Here is a 24119-nt window from a genome sequence, read left to right as displayed (position 1 = left end):
AGTTGTAGGCCAACTTACATAACTGATTTAGTTCAACAGAATTGCTTTCTGCCTTTAATCTGCTCAACAGTTTATCTTTGCTGTCGTGATCGGTTGAGCTTTCTTTAAACCGTTATGGATTAGCATTCTGCTATAACACGTTAAAAGCTTAGCTTTGTTTATTTTTGTCAAGAAAGGGGGAGGGATATCAGGTTCAAACGTTCAGGCAGTGGTTTATGAATGGTTATTTTTCTTACATGGCAATCGATATATTCAGGTACCAAATGCAAGGCACAGCTAAATGCTTCCAGAGACAGTACTAGTGGCTGGAATAAAAATATTTTTGAATTCATGAAAAAAAAAACCAAACCAGGAACTTTATAAATTTGCATAATTATTTTACTCTGTAAATAAAAAATTTAATCCAGCATTCACATAGTTCATCACAACCACCAGCTCTGTATGGAAGACCAAAGAGTAAATGGTCTGAAAACTTAATTGATAAAGCTGGTTGAGGATTTTACTGTTTGCATTGTTGTTGCAATTTGGAGACAGAAATCCTGCCAAAAGCAATCTGTCATTCAACTGCAGGAAGGCAGTACACCATAATGCACATAAACCACCAAACAAACAGAACCTCAGCCACACCACTTACAAAGAGGTGTTCAGATAATATTAACCACCCGTTCAATGAATTTTCACAGTGGATTCATCAACTATGAAAGCGGATGATCTATTAGAAGACTACAGTATGAATCCAGGTCCAAATTTCTACTATAAATTGATGAGAACAATATACTATTTTAAACCAAATCCAACAATTAGCGCACTTCTTTGACCTCTGTGTAAGCTAAATGATTTGCAGATGCCAGCCTGGAACGGAGTGAGAGGTTGTGCTCCCGAGCACTGCCAATAATCCCCTGTGCAGCCGAACACTATTCCAAGGAAACACTAATTCTATGATCAGTTGTGCTGGCAAACTATGACCTCGCAACTTTCCTATCTAAAAGGAAGCAAGTAGGCACTTTCACATTCCTAAGAGCAACACAGACACTAGAGAAGTTACAAAAAGAAGTGTCTAGTGGTGCTAGGAAAAAAAAACTAAACCTGGGAAAGTAATTCAGAAAAGAGGAGGAAAAATCCAACTTATTTGCAATGAGTGCACTGTATGTTTTGCTTTCTTATCAGTGGGGATCTTTATTCTGCACATTCCAGTGAATGGCTATTCGTTATTACTTCATCTTCTTTCTGACAGCAAGTGGAGCACCACTCCAGAGTTTCAACATTCCCTTGGTGCTGCTCTGGTTAATGCTTGTCTGCTATTTAAACAAGGCATATTCCAAGAAAATGTGACTATATATGGAATTCCCTGACAAGTAAAAATTTGGATGCCCTACAAAAAAGAACCACGAAAACAGAATACATACACAAACACACAAAACACTCCAAACTGCACAAACTCAACATGTACTAAAACAGGCTCTTGGTGGCAAAGGTCAGATATCCAGTGTGACCAACCATCTCCCTGAGTGGCACGCCGCTTTTGAACTGCACAGTTCCTTGCTGCAGATTAGCGCACAGGCTACCTTGGTTTGATGGGTTGCTGCTGTCAAAGCCAGTGCTAGAATTATCCTCAGCTGCTTCTCCAAGGTCAGGGATTTGCAAGCTAATTGTCCTTACATTGTACACTCGGAGCAGAATTTCCAAGGTGTTAATCTCTGTAAAACCAAATTCTTCCATCGCTAGGCAGGTTCTTTGGACTTGTTCAATGCAAGGGGAGAAAGAGCAGATGCGGCCACCTGCAAAACGAGACAGGTAGTGGAAAAGAGAGCAAAACCCAAAATGAAGCATTTTTTATCTTTTTTTCAAATTCTCACAGATGCACAGAGTTACTATTATACAAAGTGAAAACATTTTTCAAGAAAATCTCCATGAGGCTACTATGCAGGTGTAAAGCGTCAGCACAAAATCAAACACAGATGACTCCACAAGATGCTTCAGACCCTTTAAAAATTGCAACAGCAAATTCATTCATCTTCCAAATCCAGTGTTGCCCACATTTGTTCACAACAAAACCGTTAAAGTTGATCTCTTTAGAGCAGCGACTCTTTTGGAATCACTATCCACTATTCTGGGCCGAGGCACTGAGCTGGAGTTGGCACCTACACAAAGCCAGAAGTCATTTTCCACACACTGTACAGAGTTGCCTTCATTAGAATATAAGCGTGCGTGCACACACACTCTGATAAAAGTGGCTGTGTTTATTTGAGAATGATGGTATGTGAGTACAGAATAAAGTAATCTCTCCAGGCCATAGATGGAGTGCTGTTAAGGCTTTACCCTTTTAGTCAAGCTGACTAGCATGTCTCCTGAGCATTAAAGTTTACTGGATATCACATTGGGCAGGTTTACAGCAATTGCTTCAAAACTCTAGGATAGGACTTTTAAGTGATAAACTAACACTGTCTCCTTGTCTCTGCACAGATCAGATTTTTGATTCTAAATACAGAGTATTAATAGGCCCCCTACAACTTTCTGTGTGCTACAATGTCACCTTAACAGCTGAGAATAGAATGATTCAGATTTACTCTGAAAAGCCACAGCCAAATCAGATCAAAGAATTATAAGGATACTGTCTGCCATAAAGCCAGGGCATGTGCTTTCACCCAGGACACAGTGTCCCACAAGGCAACTGCCCTTCCTGAAAGGCTTTTGTGCTAGGGGAAGGAACGCTGGGCAATGTGGCTTCAGCTATTGTTTTACTTATTACAATTAGATGAAAATGGTTGCTGACCTGATTTACATTCCTTCCCAGCCCTCTCCCAGGCTCATCCAGTCAAGCCTTCCAACACTGGTTGTCTAAGTAGTTAAAGAACCCATGCAAGTGAGAGCAAAGCATCCTGCTAAAAATAGAGGCTATACTGGGACTACATGAAGCCTGCTTTATCTCAAACTTCCCTTTTTTTTCCTTTTTTGTTTCTAAAGTCTAAAAAAAGAAAGCATCAGGTCTGAAAGTGTCACGTCACTGTAGCACTCTAGTTACTGTGCAGCAATGATGTGCTGGGTACTGACTGGGGAAGAACACCTTCCATGACCATTAATCCACCATATACTAAGTAGGATTTAATTTTAGTCCTGAAATAAAGTCTCCACAGCCAGGGGTTCTTATCATGCATCTTCACAACAAAGTACCCTGGACAAGTAATTCCCTCGAGTGACAATTAAAAACCAAATCTAATAGTCACCTGCAAAATTAATGCTGGTATGTGTCATTATTAACCAATTCTGTTGATGCTGATTTAATTGCACACCCAGTCCGATAGCTCCCATGAAATTAGATTTTTATGTTCATCAGGATGGCCAGGGTTACCAAAATGATTCTGAATCAGACAGCTAATCTTTTCTGGCCAAAGCAGTACACACTTCTACCACGTTTGTAGATGTAAAAGAGAAAAGCTGAGGAAGAAATTTCTGTTACATAATTAGAAAGCTACTATGATGCACATATGTTATAAAGAAAGATGTTATATTCTTATTGTGTAGGGAAGTGAACAAATGTCTAACTTAGCTAAATGTCAATTCACAATAACTCTTTGTCTGCAAAGCAAGAATGTGCAGAGAGACCAGAGACTTACTACTATTTCATTCAGGCTTTTTGGTTTTGGTGTTTTATATTGCAATAAAAAAGGGAAATATATTTACATTTACAGTAAGTCTGTTCTTATTTATTCTGACTACAAGGGTTTCAAGATATGTTTAGGCTTTCAAATTCACATGCTCTAGATTTACAGTCAAAAACTAAGAAGTCTGCACACAGCTGTTGCCATACAAGCTGCAGAGCCGCCTACGGTTCTTGTCAAGCCTTCAATTAAAGGCAGAGCACCCTTCATTTTGCCTCGGGATGGTCAGCTGAGCACAGCATGTCAACACCAAACTTGGTGATGATTTATCAGACTGCCTCCTTGCAAAGTGGACTGCTTGGGGACATAGGGTTACAGAAAATAGGCTTTCAAGCCACTTGGTAGGGAAGAAAGCTTTTGCTTGCAATAGCTAATATCCAGAGGGGAAGCGCAAAAAATAATGTTACTTTACTTACTGCATTGCTGGAAGCTTCTCAGGTATGAAGAGTGAGAAGACAGCGTAACGGCTGGTATTCCATATAACTGAGAGCATCCAGTGGGTGTCAGTAGTTCTGCCAATTTATTTTTTTCCCTTTTGCACCTATTGTTCTCATTATTATTATACATCACTCCCAAATAAATATACCTACAAACAGCTAAGAAGCAAAACCACCAAGCATCTGTCTTTATGGATCCTAACAAGTGGGAGAAGGGCCTCCTCTGCTTTTTCCTGGACACACCATAGGGCAGGCCGGACATGACTTGCAGGCTGGACTTGTTTGATTAAGCAGACATTAAGAGACAATGGGAAACAAACAGTTCGCAGAAGGTTGGAAGGCAAAAATGAAATTGCAGCTGCAGCCTGTGAGACGCTGTCTAAAATAGAAAGATTTGGGAAAGCTTCAATTGCCGTGGTGTGTTTAAACAGCAAAAAACCTGGACTCTAAGCAGCAGAAAACCAGCACTCGAAAGGACATACTCATCTGTTCTAGGAGCAGATCTTCAACAGACCAGATGCTTCTGAATTCTCTACATTGTGGGCTGTCCCCTGTACCCCCACCGGATTACCAGCTAGGCAACACCCTTTCTGTCACAATCACCAAACAGATATAAATCTAGATTTCAGCATTCACAATTCTCAGATTCTCTGAGAGCCCTCTTGTCCTTTAGACATCAAGAGGCATTTAGGGCTTAAAGGACTTGAATATGCATTGCTTTGTCTTGCCATGCCAAGGATTCCTTAATGAATGAAGAAAAGACATGTACTCCCTCTCTCCGCTCGCTCGCTGGGGCACACTGCTCTGTCTGTGGCTCAAAAAGGGGTGGACTAGACTAGAGAGCAGTGAAAACAACTGAACGGAAACTTTTTAGTACAAATGGAGTTTGTGTTCTTTCAGAGCTCTCCTTTTAGGAAAGCTACCGTTCCTAAATTTGGTTAATGAGATCTGTGTGTCACCATAAATTGATATAGTAATTATCTGAGATTAATCCTGTTCACATTGGGAAGCTGTGTGAGCTTTTTGATCTGAAGAGCTGTCTAGAAATGTGTTTATTCATGTATAATGCATTTGACAAGTGCTACAGCTGAGGAGAAGAGAATAATGAGACTGTATGAAAGACTTAAATTTTTTTCTACCTTCAATTTTACAGGGACTGAGTTAGTTTGAAACATTTAATGGAGAGGTTAAATCTCCCGAATCTGTAGGCTGGAACAAGCCCACACAGTCCTGGCAGTCATTGTAACCAGCAATAGGGTCAAGAGGATATGAAAATTGAAGTACAATTCAGACTGGAATGATTAGAGAAGAGAGCTTAAGGGAAGGGGGAAATAAAAGAGAAGATTTGCATCCACATAGCACTGTACATTTTAACAGACAGTATCTAATTAGTAATCAAGGGACACACCCTTGCATCTTTCCAGGAGGTCACTGCCTTGGAAATTGCTCCTCCTTCAAGAGCAGTTACTGGTGCATTCCCGTGCAACTCCAGCAATTTTGTTTCTGGTTTGTCTGAGCAAGGACTAACGCCTCTACCAGTTCTATTTAGCTAATAACTGCATTAGGTTTCAAGTATGGAAAATATGGCAGTGCTACCCAATTGACAAGAACTCCAGTGCACGCTTACAATACACAAAACATGTCCAAGTTATGTGCTCTCACTTCTGTAGTTATAGTATGTGTCAGAAGTGCTCTGACAGGTTTTTTCATCATCCCAATATTATTCAGAAGATGCAAAAAGAACATATGTAGTGCAGCACCATTAAGTTCCAAGGAAAAGGGCCTGTAATTTTAGAAATGGTTCTGTGATGTAAAGAATATAACACAGCATTTTTATCTCTGGTAAAAGAATACAGCTCTGGGTTTTGGGACTTCAGTGCATTGTCATAATTGGAAGATTATGTTACAAAGATCTCATGAAAGAAAAAAAATCACACAAGCATTATCATTATGTAGGGGTGAGGCAGGAGAGTCACTGAGCAGCATCACCATGGCATTTACTCTGCGCTAGTAGGACACTAAAAATATTGCCTCCGTAAAAGGGGACAGAACGTCCTTTAAGTGAGTGTGCTCGTGGGCGATTTGATGTAGCTTCCCTGACAAGTGAAATTAGAGGATTCGGCTGTTGGAAGAAATTAAAGGATGTTTCTTGATTCGGAAAAGAAATTTTCTCCAAATCACCTGCCAGCTCATTAGTAAGAGCTTGATGTGATTTTCTGCAAATGTGACCTTAACCTCTACATTTGTACGTGCATCGTTCAAAAGAAATTTATTCCTGCTCACTATTATGGGCTGGCAAAAGCATGCAACAAGGAAAATAAAAAATCAGTTGGCTCCGAATTGGGGAAGAAAACTTAACAACTTCCTCTGAGGATCCTTTCATCCCAAACTACTTCCTATAAACTGTGTAAAGGCCAATAGCTTTGGCTGGCATTCCACAGCATGGATTACAATGCAGGAATCCTTCTGCTTGACTTTTGACACATGAGAGAATCACTTTTACTTCAGGCCAGGCCCATCACATGCACCTAACCTACCAACCCCTGACACACCAGAGCTAGGTTAATGCCCTCCAATGAGATACAACAGCTGGGGCTGGCCCAGCAAGCAGCCAGTGCTTGGGAACCAGACGAAGCTTTGTGGGTCAGCACCCAGTCCTAGATCCTAGTGGGGCAGCTTTGCACTAGACCAGATGGCCCCTCAATGTTGACAGGATATGCTTCAATTTAAAGTTAGTTTGTGGATCTTTAACCTCACCTTGAGTTAATTTTCCTTCGAATCAAAGCAAGTACCACACTAGCAAAGGCTGGTGCCAACATTTCAGCAAGCACTTATTGCTTCATTCATTTATTTCAAAACAATCTCCTGGGGACATGAGAAATGTTAATACTGACTTGAGTACCACCTGCACGGGTGGAGGACAACAGCATGCTAGACTGTCAGGCTCCACTTCCTGCCCTAACACATTCCCTGTGTGTTCTTGAGGTAGTCTGAGCCCAAACAACATCAGCCTTGATGTCACTGCCCTCTTCTCAGTGTGATTCAGCCTGGCGTACTCCCTACCCTGATACCACAGGGGTGAGACTTGTGGCCAGGGATTTCAGCTGCTCCTCAAAGCCATATCTGGGTGGTTTAAAACCCGATCATGAATAACCTCTGGGACTCAAGAAAAATAGCCAGTGAGACCTTCTGCATGGACATGGTATTCCCTGAAAGCTCAGGGGAAGAGGAAGGCAAGCCCAAATGAAAACTGAAACTAGCTAAACCAGACAATGCCTTACCTGCACCACAGGCTACTGGGAGGATGAGATATTATTTATTCTCTTATACAGCATCTATAATAACCAAATCCGGCAGGTTAGGACAACAATCAATGGCTATGCTAAGGGGAAAAAAATGCAAACAAGACTTGTTTTAAGTCCATTGTGTACAAATGAAACAAATATAAGACTTTGGAAATGAAAACCTACTACTACTACAAAGAGCACAGTACTGCTGAAGGGCTTCTGTGATGGCAGGAAACACAGAGGCCCAAACAGAGAGATGTGCAGAGGGAACTTTCCCTGCAGAGTTTTGGGGGGAGACCTGAGAGCACCATGATTCAGGTGATATCTCGAGGATCACAATTTGACAAACTCATAATTTAGGGGCTTTATGATGCTCAAGAGGGAGTGGCAAGTCTGCATTTAAGAGTAAAGTCTTTAAAAGAAAGAAAGGAAATAAAAGAGGGGTGGTTTTAATAATTTTGTGACTCAGACTGTTAATTTAAACACCACCAAGGACCGATTTGTAATGAGAGAGGCCAATCCGACCTAATATAAGGCTGTATTTTTCCATCTCCCTACCTGAAAATTTAAAATCTGTATGAAAACTATTGTACAAATGGGTTTCTGCCTCATCTTCCACAGCCTTGGAAGAAATAGACAATATTTATAAGAGTAGAGTAGGTGGGTGCAGAATTATATTCAAAGCACTACAGTATTCAGCTGTGAGATGACTGTGAGTCAAAAGTTTCAGAGCATTTAAGAACTGTAGAATATCGAGGATATTTTTGTTACCTCACAATTTTTTCATTTTGTTACATTCACAATTTTTAAAGTTTAACCTGAAGGGATTAACAGCAACTTTGCAAAAACCACCAAGGTCAGATACTGGGAACAGCAGCTATGACTATAGAAAAGCATTAATCAGCAGATGCTGCCAAAGAAAAAACAGTGCAGGTCTGGAAATGAAAGCAAGTTCTGCAGTGCAGCACTGCCCGAGGGATATTACAAGCAGCGTTTCTGCTGAAAGTGTGACTGGTGAAATCAGCACAGAAAGATGCAGTTAAGATGCAACCCTGAACGTCGGCAGAGCACATCACCAGAGGACAAGAACCTTCACGTCACAAACCTACTGTGCCATTTTATTCTTTTAGCTTTTCAGAGGTTGGCAGTGCTTTAAATGGGAGGCCAAGCTACTGTAAGTAGTGTATTTACAGCATACTGCAAGGCGTAACGCAAGCAATAAATGTACTCTGTAAAGAGCATCATTAACACTCAGCTGGCTAGAAGCTGCAACTATTCAGGATCTTGAGCTTAAGTAGGAGAGAAAACACTGATATGATAAGGTTTTGTTAAGGTTAAGAACTCTCTCATACACACTGTCGCAGCTGAACACTCTATAATGACTATTGCGGTTTTAAAGAGGAGGCTAGCTGACGCTATACATTGAACTTCCTTAGCTCTGATTTCATTCAAAGTACCTTAAGACTTTAGGGAATAAATTATCACTATCTGGCAGTACAGCTGCGATATTTGCATGGCACATCACAATAAAACCCACAGTAAGAATGGTTCAAATGTGACCCTGTCCAGATGTGAGAGAGAGAGGGTGGAGCGAAAAGAGTGGAACAACTCTTTTTCTCCAGTGATGCTTTATCACTATACTAACCCTTGGAATGGCGGTGAACAACGGCAGTATGTGCACAGACTGTTCTTACTGCAGAAGAGCTTTAACTATTCGAAAACAAAACAAAGGAGCACTATAAAATTATCTGCCTGCGGTAGGGAAAGGGAAGCAGTTACAGATACCCTTCTATCATATTTTAGATTTTTACAGCAGTACAAAAACCCCACAACAAAAATAGCTGCGTGATTTGGAATAAAACAGAAACGTGTGTAAGTCTGTACCTATTACTACTACAATCAATTATATTTTATACGAAAACCAGATTTTGTTTATATGCAAAATTAAAAAAAATGCCCCCTGGCTCAGACAGGTACTATGAAACCCAAAAGATGAGCCTTAGACTAATACCAGATCTCAGACACTGGTGGCTGTTTGCAGCAAAAACTGCAGCAAGGAACAGCAACTTCACCTTTTGACTGGTACGTAAAGTGCATGATGCCACTTCACAAACACAAAAATGTGGGATTTTAAAGTATTATTTATACTGCCTAAGCAGATGTAACCTTGTAGCATAGCACAGAAAAGTATAGCCAGATGGTATGGCCAGTTTGGGACTATAATACCTTTTCTAGGATTGCAAATGCTGGAGTGAGACAAGAATTCACAACTTGGAACTGTTTAAGCAGCTCTGCTTAGTATTCTAAACATACACTACTTAAATAATTCAAATTGGCCTGCGCAATGCAGCGCCTTCTAAGCTGGGAAGTCAGCTGAGTGTTGTGCTCACTAGATTAGATAATTTGAGCATGGGAAGGGCATTGTACAGTGCAGTGAAAATTATTTTTTCCCAGGACACACTGGAAAGAAGCTACAAATTAAGCTGTAACTCTTGCAGGTACAGAGTGTTAGCAAGTCTCTACCTATTCACTTTTTAAAGAAAGTGTGTGTTACATTGGTATCAGAAAGCTTCTAGAAAATTTTCAGTAGTAGCTGAGGTAGCCTAACAGCTGGGTCAGTCCTGACTCAGCAAGGTAATGCATATTCAGTGACATTTAAAGACAAGTTTAAATCCTGTGATTTCAAGAAGACCTAGTAATTCACTTAGTCAGGCCTGTGATTACATATTTTAACAAAGAACTGGGCCTTGGCACATAATCAAATTTTATTAAACTCATGTCCCAGCACATGCACTGTTCAGCACTCCATGCTCTCTTGATTAGAAAAGTCACTTTTGTAGATGGAAGTGATCTGGCGCAAGTTAGTTCAGATCCACAACAGTATGGTTACATTAGTGTAACACTACTTAGGGGAAAACTCATTCCAGGATGAAAGAATGATTTATTCACTGAAGCTGATTTTTCAATAGGGAAAAGATTTATAATAAACTGATTAAATCCATCAAAAATTTCAACAGCAGTTCTCACTTGCTGTCACAATCCCAGAATAACTGGCATAAGCTATAACAGCCTTTATGTTCCTTTCCCACTGCAACCAACAGCAAACTTCTCATTAGCTCCAACAGCAAAGATTTAAGGCAGAAATTGGCAAGCATATTTAAGTATAACCACATTTTCTTTAACATTACTGATGGGGTGCTCTGTTGAATAGGTCCAAATCTGCAATGATTGATGTGAAGTGCATCTGAACACCTTTTATACAAACACCTTTGCACTGAATTGCAGAAAAAATTTGCTTTCAGCATTTATCGTTACTGCTGCTTTGCACACACCTCAGATCTAGCAAAATGCACCTGACAGAGGTTCAAAGGGCTTTTTATAAACTGCCCGTGCTAATTGTAGCTAGCACAGGCCTGTAGGAAAAAGTTGTTCTTGTCCTTTCAAATCTTCCACTGTAAATTGAAGACTTCTTTTGAAGGTTTTTCAGCCTTAGAAATGCCTAGAGACTTTGACATTTGAGAACAGTGATCACACAACGGAAGCGAGCAGATCTAGTGTATGGCTCAAAGGCAGAGATGTGTGTATGCACAGTACTTCCCAAACAGAAAGAGGCAAGTGCAGTTACCTTCAGGTTTTAATGCTGACTTTGCATGTCCTATGGCTTCCCATGGAGATGGAATATCTAGGAACACGGCATCTGCAATGTTTGAGACACCAAACCCATTTTTGCAGACATCCTGGTTGGTCACGGTGACCAGATGCTCCACCCCATGCTCTCGAAACTCCTCCCTGGCCTTCTCAGCCCTCTGTTGGTGGAACTCCACCGTGTACAGGTGCCCTGTGGGAGCCACTGTCCTGATGAGAGCGTGGGAGAGGGATCCGCTGCCCGTACCTACAAAAGACAAACAACTCATGAAATATCTTTTGACAGTGCTAAACATTAGAACAAAGGTCTTCTCCATTAGTCCTGCCAAAACGCAAAGTCCACTTACCCCAAACCCAAATGAACATAAACCATTGGTTAAACTACTGAAAGAGAACAGTCATTCCTTCACAAGGAGAGGGGGACTAAAAGACATAGGAAACAGTCTCTAGGGTCCTCAAAGCATTAATTAAAAATCTGGCAAACTCAGGACCTGTCCTCTCTCCCTGGAGTAGAACAGTAATGTCAAAGGTCAGCTATAGCTCTAACAAGTGCCACAAGACAACAGGAGGAAGTAAATGCAACAGGAAAAATTCAGGGAAATTATCCAGAGAGTTTTTTCAAAGTGCCAGACTCTTCGAGGGTGAAAAGAGATGAAGGCAAATTTTAACGTATTTTCAAAACCTTATACTTCATTAAAACAAAGAAGAGATGTTGGCAAGGGTCCGTGTTTGAAAGTCCTATTGATATCCATGCAAACAAATGGCTTCAGCATATGGAGTCTGTTTAGCCCAGGCCTCTTAAGAGACACTGGCCATCCTCAGCTCCCACTGACATTATCCAAAACTAAGGCCTCCGGGCTCCTTAGAGTCACACTGACCAAACAACCTGATTTCACATGTGGCTTACGTACATACATGCCTACACAATCTTAGCGAAGTCTAATGAGATCCATCACATACCTGAAATTGTATGTAAGTACAATTATGATGTACAACCACGGACTAACTATTAAGACACAGATTTTTTTCCTTCTTTTAGTTCGATAATTTAGGAAACTTTTTTTAAATGATCCATTGGAGTATTAAATAGATGAATGACTAATAACCAGTGTTTTCACTGAAGAAAACTCCCATATACCAATTCAAATTGCAAATTACTCACTCAAGTGGCATTTAACTGAATAACCCCCCAAACTCAAAACCCCACAGCAACCCCAAATTATCTGTGTTTACTGATTTATAATTCTGTACTTGGAACACATTTCTCCTGTAGAAAGAAAATCTATTTCTAGCTATCTTCAATGACTGTTCAGGCTAAATTTCAGCCTGAAGCAAGTTCTTTCAACTAACATAAATCTTAAAAAACTTATAAAGGACAGAACCTGAAGTACAGCAGTGGTGGAGAAAGCTCAGAAACTAGTAGAAAGGAAATTAATTAGGGGACACAGGGGCTGGTACAGCTGCTTAATTGGAGCAATACTTCCCGTAACTGTTCAGGAAGTCAGAGTTTACTGACGGATCCAAGGTTCTTGCCCTCTAGTCACGTAAGGGGAGAAACATTCTTGTGGCACTGCATTTAATCCGACAGCTCTGAAAGGGGAGCCATTCAGACTGTAAACAGAGCTCAGGGCCCATGTTTGCCCCCGGAACAACCGCCTGCACTGCGGAATCAGCACTGCTCCTCTGCTTCCCTCTGAGAGGGCTCTGACCCCAACAGGCAGACTAGCACCTTCCCCCCAACTTTAATGGGGCAGATTAGGCAGGGAGAGAGGACCTACAGATTTTAGCACTGGCCTCAGAGAGGTCCAAGGGAAAAGAGAAACTGTGACACACACATTTATTTAAAGGGAAAATCTGTGCATTCATGCCAGTATTAAAATAAAGCAAACAAAAGGCAAAAGACACTTGCATGTGCACACATGAAAAACTATCTGGTCATGGCATCTGTAGGCTCTAAATGTCAACATAAACTTTTCCCTGGTCAAAAGGAGTAATGGTAGCACAACAGCCATGTGGTTGTAAAAACTCAATGATATATGTGCATAGCAAAGAAAGCACTTCATGGTTTGGTTATTTTTTTAATGACAAGAGCAGTGAACTATTGTTCACAGGATGCTAAAATGACTGAAATTCTGCCTTTACATTTCATGCCAGAAGGCACTATTGCACAATTGAGAACTTTTGCAAACTGACAGAATTTAATTATTTTACCTCTCAAATGGGTCATGCTGCACACTTTCTGCATCTTTCTCTGCTAATCTAAAGGAGTGAACAGAAGGCCTGTCAGCACAGCTGGGCTGTAAGCAGGAGAGGCAGCTTGTGCATGTATCCAGTTTCCTTATTCATATTCTTTTACATTTTTAATCACTTTCCTTTTAAATCTGCTCTTAAAAACACCACAGAAGATACTGTTTGTTTCCTTCCTAGGAAAACCCATTAAGTATTTTTGGCTTCTTTTCTTGTACTCTTTTTTTTATTCACAAACACTCCAAGCCAAATCCTGAACTAAAACCAGGATGTTGGAAGTCACCACTTGCAGGCGTATTACAGACTGAGCTTTTGTTAAACAAGGTTGCCAGGAATTATTTATTGTTGAGTGGCTACCACAAACATGAGAATAACACATATGTATCACATTTTAACATATCAAATTCTATCACACTAACATCATTAATGAGAGTATTTCTGAAGATGCTGCCTGCCTTCTCCGTGACAACACTCTCAAAACTGCAAGAAACAAAGACGGTTATGAATCGTGCACCATTGTAAAATCTATCCTTGAAGAGATGACAGATTCTGAACTCAGTCCTGTGAAATGATGACCCTCAACTCTCATGTGCCTGATAGTTCAGCACGCTTGATGTAATTCATTAAGAATATGAGGGTCTGGCAGTTCAGCATGAGTCCATACTCAACCCCTAAAGCCCCATCAGCACTGTCTACAGAAGGCAGGGGTTCAACCTTATGTTCCTCTGATGTTGTAGAAGGGGAGATGAATGTTTACATTCACCTTCTCCCCTGCAAATCTGCAACAGTCAACACTTGAGCCCTCCTACCACCTTTTCAATTCCTTTTCAATTTCTCTTTGTTCTTATTTCAAGATCACTACTGGAAAAAGCAGTATTTGGCAAAATATGACTCAAAGAGTCTTAGGCACCAGTTTGGAATAAGTTCTAGTCAGATTCAGGTTTCTTTGGGAAATGACAGGTATCGTTAGCATGATACAGAATCAGTCAGGAAAGCAGCAAAACGCAAGGAGTACTACTGAAGACATGAACTAGAATGCTACCAAACCTGAAATATCATAGCTGAATTACCTGTATAGCAATGAACCAAAAAACTGAATGCTCAAAAATGACTATTTTGTATCAGAAAATACAAGTTAAGAACTGGATGGACTTCAATAGATTTTCATTCTCATACAGGTGTGGTGAAATGCCTGTGTTCCTGGTTTGACCAAGAAAGCGGAAGGTAAGACAACTTGTAGAACAAATACAGTTTATAATTTTTATACCAGGACGCTTGCCTTTCTGACAGCTTGCACTATAAATAGCCTTAGAAACTATTTGCTCTTTACCACAAGACAATGCCCATTTGACTACAGCGTATTAATCATGGCGCCTATAGAAGAGAGGTAAAACAACGATAATTCAAACTGTACTGAAGACATTCTTAACACCACAGCTGCTGTTTTTAGAGCTCACTTAGGTGAGCACTTAGGTCATTGCTAATGCCTTTGGAAAATATGATGCTCTTTTACATTGACTACTCTGTGATCTTAAGCATCTTGGTCAAAAAGGAGACATCTGCATTGAAGGCATTTAATGAGACACCACAGGGTCCCCAATATGCCATACTCAAAGCTCAAAATCTGAGGAGGAGGCACTGTGTAGGGGATCAGTATGTAGACTAAGAAAGTGGTCCATCTCAGTCCAAAGGCATGAATTGAGATCCTGTGTTAAAACCACGAGTTAGTTGGCTAATGGCCCTGCAGACGGATGTAGTATCCTTCCCTTCTTCCTGAGCTCAAGCACACTCTGTTCTTCTCTGATACATTTAAGCTCAGGGGAGTGTTTCTGCCCTCTCCCAAGACAAGGAAAACACTGCAGTTTTAGAGGGATCTCAATCCTAAGAAGTCAACACCTAGATGAAACACTCTAGCTCAGCACTTACTGATACCTCCTTCTGATTTGTAGACAACTAAGTATTGATCAGATGAACTCCCTGATCATTCTCCTGACCTCAAACAGATCTGTTCTTCTCACTCTCTGCTTATTCAAGTGACAGGTTTTCCACAGAGAAGCCTCCACACACTTCAGCCATCTTGAGACAATGTCCACATTAAGATCATTTCTCACCTTTTCAAAGCTGCAGTGGACAACATCTGAGCTGTTCAAAAATAACGCGTGCTATTTCAACACAGTATAGATACACATCAGAACACTGTCAACAGAAACACGAGTGTTACCACAGTATCTAGCATAGCACTTGACTGATAACCAAGTAAGAGAGTGCATTTTTACAGTTTTCTGTTTAGTCTTGTTTTCTTCTTGCAAAGCATATCTGTCTAACCTTTTGGAATCCCACCCATGCTATAAACATAAGTGACCTGATTCTGCGTTCCACTACATTTCCTCATTGCAGGCTATCGCTTGGCTTGTCTTCCCTAAAAATTTCTCATCATGGCTGCTTCTTTTTAAAAAAGGAACTACAAATTGTGATTTAGGACCTATAGATATTTACAGGAGTGCATAAGCAAATGCATTTTGGAATAAAGCTGAAGAAGCTCTTAAGTGCATACATAGGTTCATATTGCTCGAAAAAAGGAAAAGTGAAAAAGTATAAGGAACATTACTTAATACTGGGTCAATACAGTATCTAATAACATTTTAATAGAACTGAAGTTTCTGCTGCAAAATTTGGCTACCTAAGATGTTCTAAAATGAGCAAATACAACAAAACAATGACAGTGTTGCTGTATTTGTCTCCTAGCTACGCCACTTAGACCTAGCAAATAGTAAGACAGGTCATGAGTCAGCCATGAGAACGGAAGGAGCCTCAAAACCAAAGGAAAATTAATCTTTAGACAGAGCTAATAACTCCACAGCTACTATCTGTCAAGAAACACTGAACAGAGAAAGACTGCTCACTGTACATGACAAGTTTATGTAACAGGAAAATCATTAATAATTCTTAGCAAATATATTAAGAGATACTAAGCATCTGATGGAAACTAACCCTAAGATCTTACTGTGAAGATAGTCAAAGGCACAAATCATGGTGGCAGAGGTGAGACACAGCAAGAGCAGGGACAAAGAGAGGGAGGAGGACAGGGAGGGAAAGCGTTTCAAGGAGATGAGCTGGCAGCTGAAAGAGGAAACAGCAAATCAAGAAGCTCCCTTTACAGAAGATTAGCTCTTTCTCCTGCCTATCTGTTGTGGACACCATGCTGAAATAGACATTTTAGGCAGCAGCCTGCAAGTCAGAGAGGGCCACTGCACACTGAGCAGACTGAGGAGTTGGGGGAAGGATAGCAGGGAAGTTTTCAAGGCTGGCACTGCCTACAAAAGGAATGGGAATGTGAAAACTGAAAAGAATTCTTCCTTAGAGATTCAAGAGTCAGAGTTCTTTAGGGAGGGTTCTTCTGCAAACGGATATAATATTGTTAAGTTCAGAGCTGCATGAGAAATGCACGTGGTGGTCAAGTGAAATGATAAGATGAAAGTGAGTCCAGAAGGTCTGGAAACAAATGCTTTAGGGTATGAACAGCATTCCTCATCAGCTGCAGGTCAGCCACAAGTCTGAATACATTAGAGGGATGCCTCATGTGGCCACAGTTTTGGTTCAGTTGTTTGGTATGTCAAGAGAATACTATGCTCTCTGATGTTTGTACTGATGAGGCCCTTCTTATACTTCAGAAGGTGCTATACAAGGATCAGGTTTTCGAATTCTTCCCACACTCTAACCTGAACAGCTGCTAAGAGGTAGATAAGGGAGACATTATAAAACATTGACTTAATTAGTATGAGCACATTCCAAAATCAAATTAATACTTAGAAACTTTGGTCTGTATTTTACACTAAAGATAGAGCTGCAAACAGTTTACATATACTTATGCCACAAAAACTGTAAAGACATGAGCAGTATTTGTCAAAAAGTCTATAAGCGCTTCAGAAGAGTCGTAAGTATACAGCTGACTTGCTGGGACTCCACAATAAACTATTAATCATTTATTGAGTATCCATTAATCATTAAGTCCTCATTATTTTTTTATGAGTGTACTCTTAACAAAATCTATAGCCAGGCTGTGAGTTTGAAAATTTCATAATTATTTTTGAGAAGCTCTAGTGTAAGGCCAGCCAGCAGCTCTCATTACTCCTCCACAGAGAAACCATAAGAACCCAAAATACTGTTCTCAGTCTTCAGAAATCCAGTCTGTGGGCTCAGAAACCCATTGCTGTGTGGCAATGAACAGGGTTTAGCAATTCTCAATTTGGGATTTAGCTGAAGGGAAACGAAAAATCCAATTAACATTTTTGCTCATGTGAGTCTGATTTTGTTGGTTGCTGAAGGATCACTGGGATGGTGGTTAGAATACTTTTGACTAAATTACATTTTGTCTAAATACAATGCTCCATCGAAGCCAAATATTTCTGAGATTTATCAGATTAAATGAGGTTTCACAGTGCTGTACTGCATTCCCTGAGCAATTTAGAGGGTTAGGACAGACACTTGTTCAGGTCTCACCAGGGAGAGAGGACAGTAAAACAGCCTCGATATGTGGGGACTGGGAATTAAAAACAAAGGGTTCCACACACTTTTGATTGGAAAAAATATTTGGAAGGTTTCATATTGGTTCAGATGTAGTATAAAAATAAATGTAAAAAACTCAATATTTGTTGTCAAATGGAGTTGTTTTACTACAGGCAGCTGTAATCACTGGACTGAAAATAGCCTTGCCTGGGAAGCTGACATCAAGATTAGTGTTGGAGAGTGTAGCCACACAAAAAAAAAGATTCAGCTCATGCCTTCATCTAGACAGTGGCTGCACATGCAATGAACGCAAATGGGATCAGAGTTACCTGACGAATTAAAGTTTCACACTACCAGGCCACCCACAGAAGGTATTTTAGCAGCTATCTCAAGTATCCTTTAATTCTGGAAAGACTCAGCTGTTAAAGACTATCAGAGAGGGGAATTCCTCAGACCAGGGACCAATGCTTTCAAGAGATCTTAGCTCCAGCAACGGTGCTAACAGTTTTTAAATCTCAACATACCTTTATAAATTAGAGATTAGCAGAAGAAAAAGGATCATATTCCTACACCTCCATCATGAAACATCAGGCAGATGCCGAGTTCCCTCATAGCCTCAATAGAGTATACTTGGATCATTTTAATTATGCATGCACTGCTGACAAGCTTGCTCTTTATGTATTTATTAAAGATGATTAAAAATAGTAAAAACTGCATTAATATGTTTGTATCATTTATGACAAATCATGACTAATCAATTTAAACTGCATAATTCAAGTGATATAAAATTAAGCCTTCTAGTTATTCTACTGGATTTTTCTAATCACACACAGAAGATCATTTACACTCATATTCACAGCATTACAACATGACACAGAGGGTATTTCATCTCACTTTATCGATCCTTTCTTCATACATTCTGCTTGCTTACACTGGGTAAATGCAGGGTACTCTTCCACAGTCTAATTAGTAAGACAAGAGGAAGAGAGCCTGGTCTGTTTACAGTGCCTACTTTGCCAGTCCGTACAGCAACTATGTATATCAGTTCGATTTCAAATAATAAAAAAGACAGACCTCCATGCTAATTAACGCTCAAAATACATCTAAAACCAGCACCAGCAGGAAGCAGACTCAAATGTCATTACTAGACCAGATTTCCTGTCTTGTTTCTATTAATCGCCATTGGGCTGGTTCTGTCTGGGCCACACAAGGTTAATCTAGAACTAATGATTTTGGATCACTGAATACATTCTAATTTAGAATGGCACCAAAGTAGGTTACATCATCACACTGGAGGCTCCAGTTGTCAATATCTGTAAAATTTTTAATTCAAATCACCACTTCTGGTCAGTTGCAAGCACATTTGCAGTTATCTCTTGCTTCAAGGTTAACCAGATGAATTTGATGCAATACTTTTTCCTTCTTTCTTCGTGAACAGTGAATCTTTCAAGCAATACAAGCAAAACTATAGTAGTAAAACTGTTCACTTTTCCCAGAAAGCTGAAGTTATAATACTTTGACAGCATAGGCATTATAATAAACCTGGGGACAGTTTCCCGTTAGCAAAAAGGATTGTTTGTGGCTATGACTTTTGACTCACAACATTTTTGGGAATCTGAATAGGTTATCTCATCAAGTGTTTCCATTTCTTAGCTGTTTAGATAAATGAACTTTCAAACATTTTCAGCTTCTCTAGGTATCTTTGACATTACTGAAAACATATTTGCAGCTCTGTACTTTAACATTCGACTATTCCAAGTGAGACAGAACATGGAGCAATTCAAACCTCCCTCACCCTGAATAATTAGCTGTGTTTATTTTTCCCATTCTGTCTAAACACAGCAGGGAGGGGAAGATGTGAAGAGCTGCCCAATGATCAATACTGCTACTTCCCATGACAACCCTAAAAATGCCTGATTGTCCTACAAACCAAATTATAAACTCGTAGGACCCAACCATCTGAGCAGTACCAGAGGTTTCTGCATATGGCTTTGCCTGTTTCAAGTGCTGCTATACAGCAACCAGCTCGATATACCACCTCCTTCTTAATGGGTGCAACTGGATGCAGAGATAAGTGGTGTTTCAATTGTGTTGGAAAGTGGTCATTAGGCTTGAAAAGCTGTCCAAAATTACGCTTGGGTGGGAACAGGAAATGTTTAATGCAAGAAAATGCAGTGCAGCACAATCCTGTCATGCTGATCCTTTGCTGTATCTATGCTTGAGAGGGAAGTGTATGAAACTGCTTCATAAAAAGACTCAGAGGAAACAACCAGAAAAAAACAAGGACAAACTACCTCAGTTCATATTTTTCCAAACTACAGAGATGCACTCAAATCAAGCAAACCTCATACTGCCTGTAGTAATAAAGTCATGAAGGCATTACTATAAACTGTATTTAACCAGGAAAATATCTATTAATATAAAATTTCCTCACTTGCAAATTAAGCAAAATCATGGAAGCCATAATAAATTAAACCAAGTTTAGAAACAAAACACAGCCCTGTGATGAACACATCATCCATTGTATTATATGGCTACAGTGACTTTGCATGCAGTTGGAGTGCTACAAGTGGATCAGACTTTGGAAGAGAAAGATGCAATACATGTACTTATATGGTATCACATTATATAAATACTGCCAATTTATTTCCCTTATTAGCTCAACATCCTATCATCACAGTCTCTTTCACTGGGTGATCTCAACTCTGTTCTCTGAAACTGCAAATTCAAAGCCTGAATTTTGATTCAAACCATGTATTTAAAAATATTTTTAAGTACTTAACAGTTTTAGAAAAGGGAAAGAAAAATGCTTATATATTTATTCTAAGAAAATTAATCAAACACATACTGAAAGGTATACCTGTACGTAAGGCCAGCATACTGAGGTAACATCACTTGTTGAAGAAACAGCAGCCAATAACACGTGCACATGAAATAGAATTACTCAATGTGTAGACTGGGAAAATTATATCACAATGGAAAAAAAAAGGGACCTTTTGCAAAATGTAAAGATAAGCCTGTTTTTTCATTAAAGTGTTAGTTCTTAATAAAGGATTTCAACATATTAATTATTACCTGATTCACACACTATGGAGCCTGGCTTCAGTTCTAACATCATGGTGATTATAGAGATGTCAGTGGAATACAGAATCTGTGTTCTGTGCGGAAGATTCATAGTCCACAGTTCTGGAGTTGGATGAAGAATGAACACCCACCCTCCTTTACTGCACGTTACTTTGGAGCCATACTTCTTGCCTATGAGGTCCGTGGAATGCCTGATGACCCCATACTTAGTCTGAGTTACAGTGCCATGCTGGACTTTCACAGGAAACATGGATTCATGGCCCAAGAACACAATAGCTGTGTCACCATCCTTTATCGTATCTCCATATTCAACAAAACTCATTGTGACAGTCTTGTAGTTGGCTGGTGGTTGTCACCTAGAAGAGAACAAATATGCCAAGAGAGTTTTGCAGGATCACAATGGAGCTGAAACTACAGACATAAACCCAAGTAATTCTATTTTCCCCAATACAGAACAAAACCATACTGTGCAAATAAGATGATAGCAAGAGAACTCCATGAAGTTCAGGGACCTCCCTGCCACTGCACTGCTGATCCAATTAAAATCAATGGAAAGATCCCACAGATTTTAATATAACCTGTATTTTTCCCATTTTATGGTACATTTTAAAGAAAATTTAGGAAATAAATTATAATTTACTCAGCCTGCTCCAGAATACTACTGAGAAACTTGCAAGGTAGTATCAACTTCAGCACTCTGTTCAATTCCAGTTCAGAAGCTCTCAGAGTATTGTTGTTAAGTAGTAACTTTTATTTCCATCTGCTGGCTTATTCCTTGGTGACTTACAACATAAGACAACTGTTACTTGCCTGGATATCAATCACTAGTTATTAGGACCACTAACAAAAGTTTACTTGAAAGTCTTCCAAATGAAGGTTTAGAGATAGGATAAAGGTAGTATCTGCATTAATTTATGCATAAATATGACTAACTAAAAGGAAAAGAACAATATTGTGGCCTTTAATATGCCACTGGGGGTGCAAAGTAATTGTCCGGAAAGTGATCTGTGCTGCAACTAAATGTAAACAACCATTTGCAAACTAATGCGAACAGTTGCATCACTTTAGCCCCATGATCTCAGAGCTGTTTGGAGAACTACAATTAAATTTTGTTGCCTTTGAGAAGATAATCTAGAAATGAGAAGGCAGCTTACAATGAAACCTGGCATTGCGTTTCAGATATGGCAGCTAACTGTCTAAGCTGCAGGTTGATCAGTTCATGGAAGGAAGTAATCTCAAAACCAGAAATTAAAGCCTATGACAGAAGGCTTTGAAAGTCAGATTTCTGGTACTTCTTCCACTACAGAATTAAAAGCAGTGTTACTTTTAGTTTCAGAACAATGACTTGATTCCAGTGCTTTTGTACTGAGTGTGTAATAGCTTGGTCCTACTTCATCATTTTCATTAAAAACTTTTAGTTCTCAAATTCTAGTCTTTTTTTGTTGACCAGAATTTTTTGTAGTTCAATTTGCTGTTAAGCAGCTAGATTTAGAATTTTTCCGCTGCAGTCACTGAGACTGATAGACAGATGTGCTTGTGGCCAAAACTTCCATAACTTATGACATGCTTATTGCATAAGGTATTCAAATGCCAAAGCAGAATAGGCCTGTCTGGACATATGGTGAAATACTAAGAAGGGCATCCCGTGAGTTCAGAAACATATACATACTGGACTTTGTGAGATAGTACAAATGCTTAACCATGTTTTATAGCTTGCACCTTCTGATTATATTAATGTCTTAATCTTTCATAAATGACACTTGTAGTTCTCACTCTAGATACTATTAATGCGATGTAGTTTTCAGCTCTTAGAACAGTACCATCTGAAAGGAGCTTGACTGTAATCCATTTCTTTCACATTATTTAGACTGTAGTTACACCCACGTGCAAAAGCAACATTCCTGCAGCATGTCTGGAAGGACATGGAGAGAATTATTCTCTCTTTGATTACACAAACTGGCTTCCAGTTTCTTTGCCTTCCTTTGAGCCGCTCCACTTTGCACAGCTAATTGTCACAACAGTGTATGCTGACATCCCAAGTTACAGATCTCTCGGGCTCAGCTCTCACCTGCCACTAAATTTGGGGTCTGTGAGTAGTTTTGGTAGTTTCTTTGTCTCCCGCTATGATAAGGAGCACGGCGATCTACAAGCACTCGTTTTCATTCATTTTCAATAATTTTCCATGCCCTACCAACGCGGGGCCTCCTGCATTGGTGTTACCTGTGTCTCCTTTACTCTCTGGGTAGCACGCAGATGTCTTGGCACAGTATTACTTTTGCCACATGGTGCTGTGGAGTAGCAGTAGAAGGGAAGGTGAGGCAGTGGCTTGTGGCAAGGGGTTAGGACTTTTCAATGGGCTTGCCTCAACTTTACATTTCCCTCGACTGCAGCGACCCAAACTCAATGACCCAGGCGATCCCTTGCAGCCTCACAAGTTAAACCCCTAAAGTGATTCTGTGTTCCCTTCAACCAAACCCAGATCCACCTCTCCCTCTCCTGACTGGCTTCCACACAGACCTCCAGGCTGCCTCTTCCCTCTCCGAGATGCCTGGCTGCTTGACACGGCAGCAGGGGGAACCTCCGGAGGAGGAGGAGGAGGCGGCGGAGGCAGGCGTAACCGTCTCACCTCCCGGGCAGCGCAGCCCCCCATCCCGGTAACAGGAAGGCCGGTGAATCCGCTACCTGGCCGCCCGCTGCAGAAAGGCTGTCCCCGGTCGCAGGGCCTCCCGCCCTCCCGGGGGCCGCTTCTCCCCGCGCCCCCTCAGCGGCAGCCCGGCTCCCGTGCCGGGAGGGGGGTAACGCCGTTCCGCGCCCTTGGGAGCGCGTGAGCCCGTCGCAGCGGACCCGGGAACCGAACGGCTGCGCCGGGGCCGTGTCCGGGGTTGACTGATTTAATTGGGTGTTTGCTGGGGTGGGGGTTAAAAGCACAGACCGGGCAGGGAAGGGGAGAGAGCCTGCCGGCGAGGTCAGAGGAGGAATTAGCCTGCGAGAGAGCAGCATTAACCCGTGACGGGCCCGGGCGGCGGCTCCGCACGGAGCGGCAGCGCCCTCGCCCCAGGGCCCCCGCCGCTCCTCAGGGCCTCGCGTCCCCCCAGCAGCCACCAGCTCGCCCCGTCCCCAGAGCCGTTACCTTCCGGGGCTGAGCCCCGCCAGCAGGCCCGGCCCGGCTCTCCTCACACGCGGTGCCCGCCCAGCGCCTCCTTCCGCCCCGGTCGCAGGCTGCTGGCGCTCCCGCCTCCCCGCCGCCTCCGCCC

The 24119-nt window shown here is 41.0% G+C and overlaps 1 protein-coding gene across 1 annotated transcript; it reads right to left on the bottom strand.

Annotated features, from left to right (window-relative positions):
- Positions 1–360: 360 nt before the first annotated feature.
- TRMT61A (tRNA methyltransferase 61A) lies at positions 361–24119 on the bottom strand. The gene is made up of 4 exons (XM_010565426.1): positions 23996–24119; positions 20857–21221; positions 11009–11275; positions 361–1778 (listed from the first exon to the last, which is right to left on the bottom strand). Exons 2-4 carry the CDS (start codon positions 21185–21187, stop codon positions 1450–1452), a joined length of 927 nt encoding a protein of 308 aa, XP_010563728.1. The 5' UTR covers positions 21188–21221; positions 23996–24119; the 3' UTR covers positions 361–1449.

Source organism: Haliaeetus leucocephalus, unplaced genomic scaffold, assembly GCF_000737465.1.
Source record: "Haliaeetus leucocephalus isolate CR32 unplaced genomic scaffold, Haliaeetus_leucocephalus-4.0 Scaffold191, whole genome shotgun sequence".
Classification (NCBI taxonomy): Eukaryota; Metazoa; Chordata; class Aves; order Accipitriformes; family Accipitridae; genus Haliaeetus; species Haliaeetus leucocephalus.
This window is presented reverse-complemented; position numbering and strand designations above follow the sequence as displayed.

Excerpts from the sequence above, each read along its gene's own strand:
- TRMT61A (XM_010565426.1), bottom strand. The coding sequence starts at position 21,187 with ATGAGTTTTGTTGAATATGGAGATACGATAAAGGATGGTGACACAGCT. Across the intron at positions 11,276-20,856 it reads CTCCATAGTGTGTGAATCAG|GTACGGGCAGCGGATCCCTC; the intron begins GTAATAATTAAT and ends TGTCTTTTGTAG. Across the intron at positions 1,779-11,008 it reads GTCAGCATTAAAACCTGAAG|GTGGCCGCATCTGCTCTTTC; the intron begins GTAACTGCACTT and ends CTCGTTTTGCAG.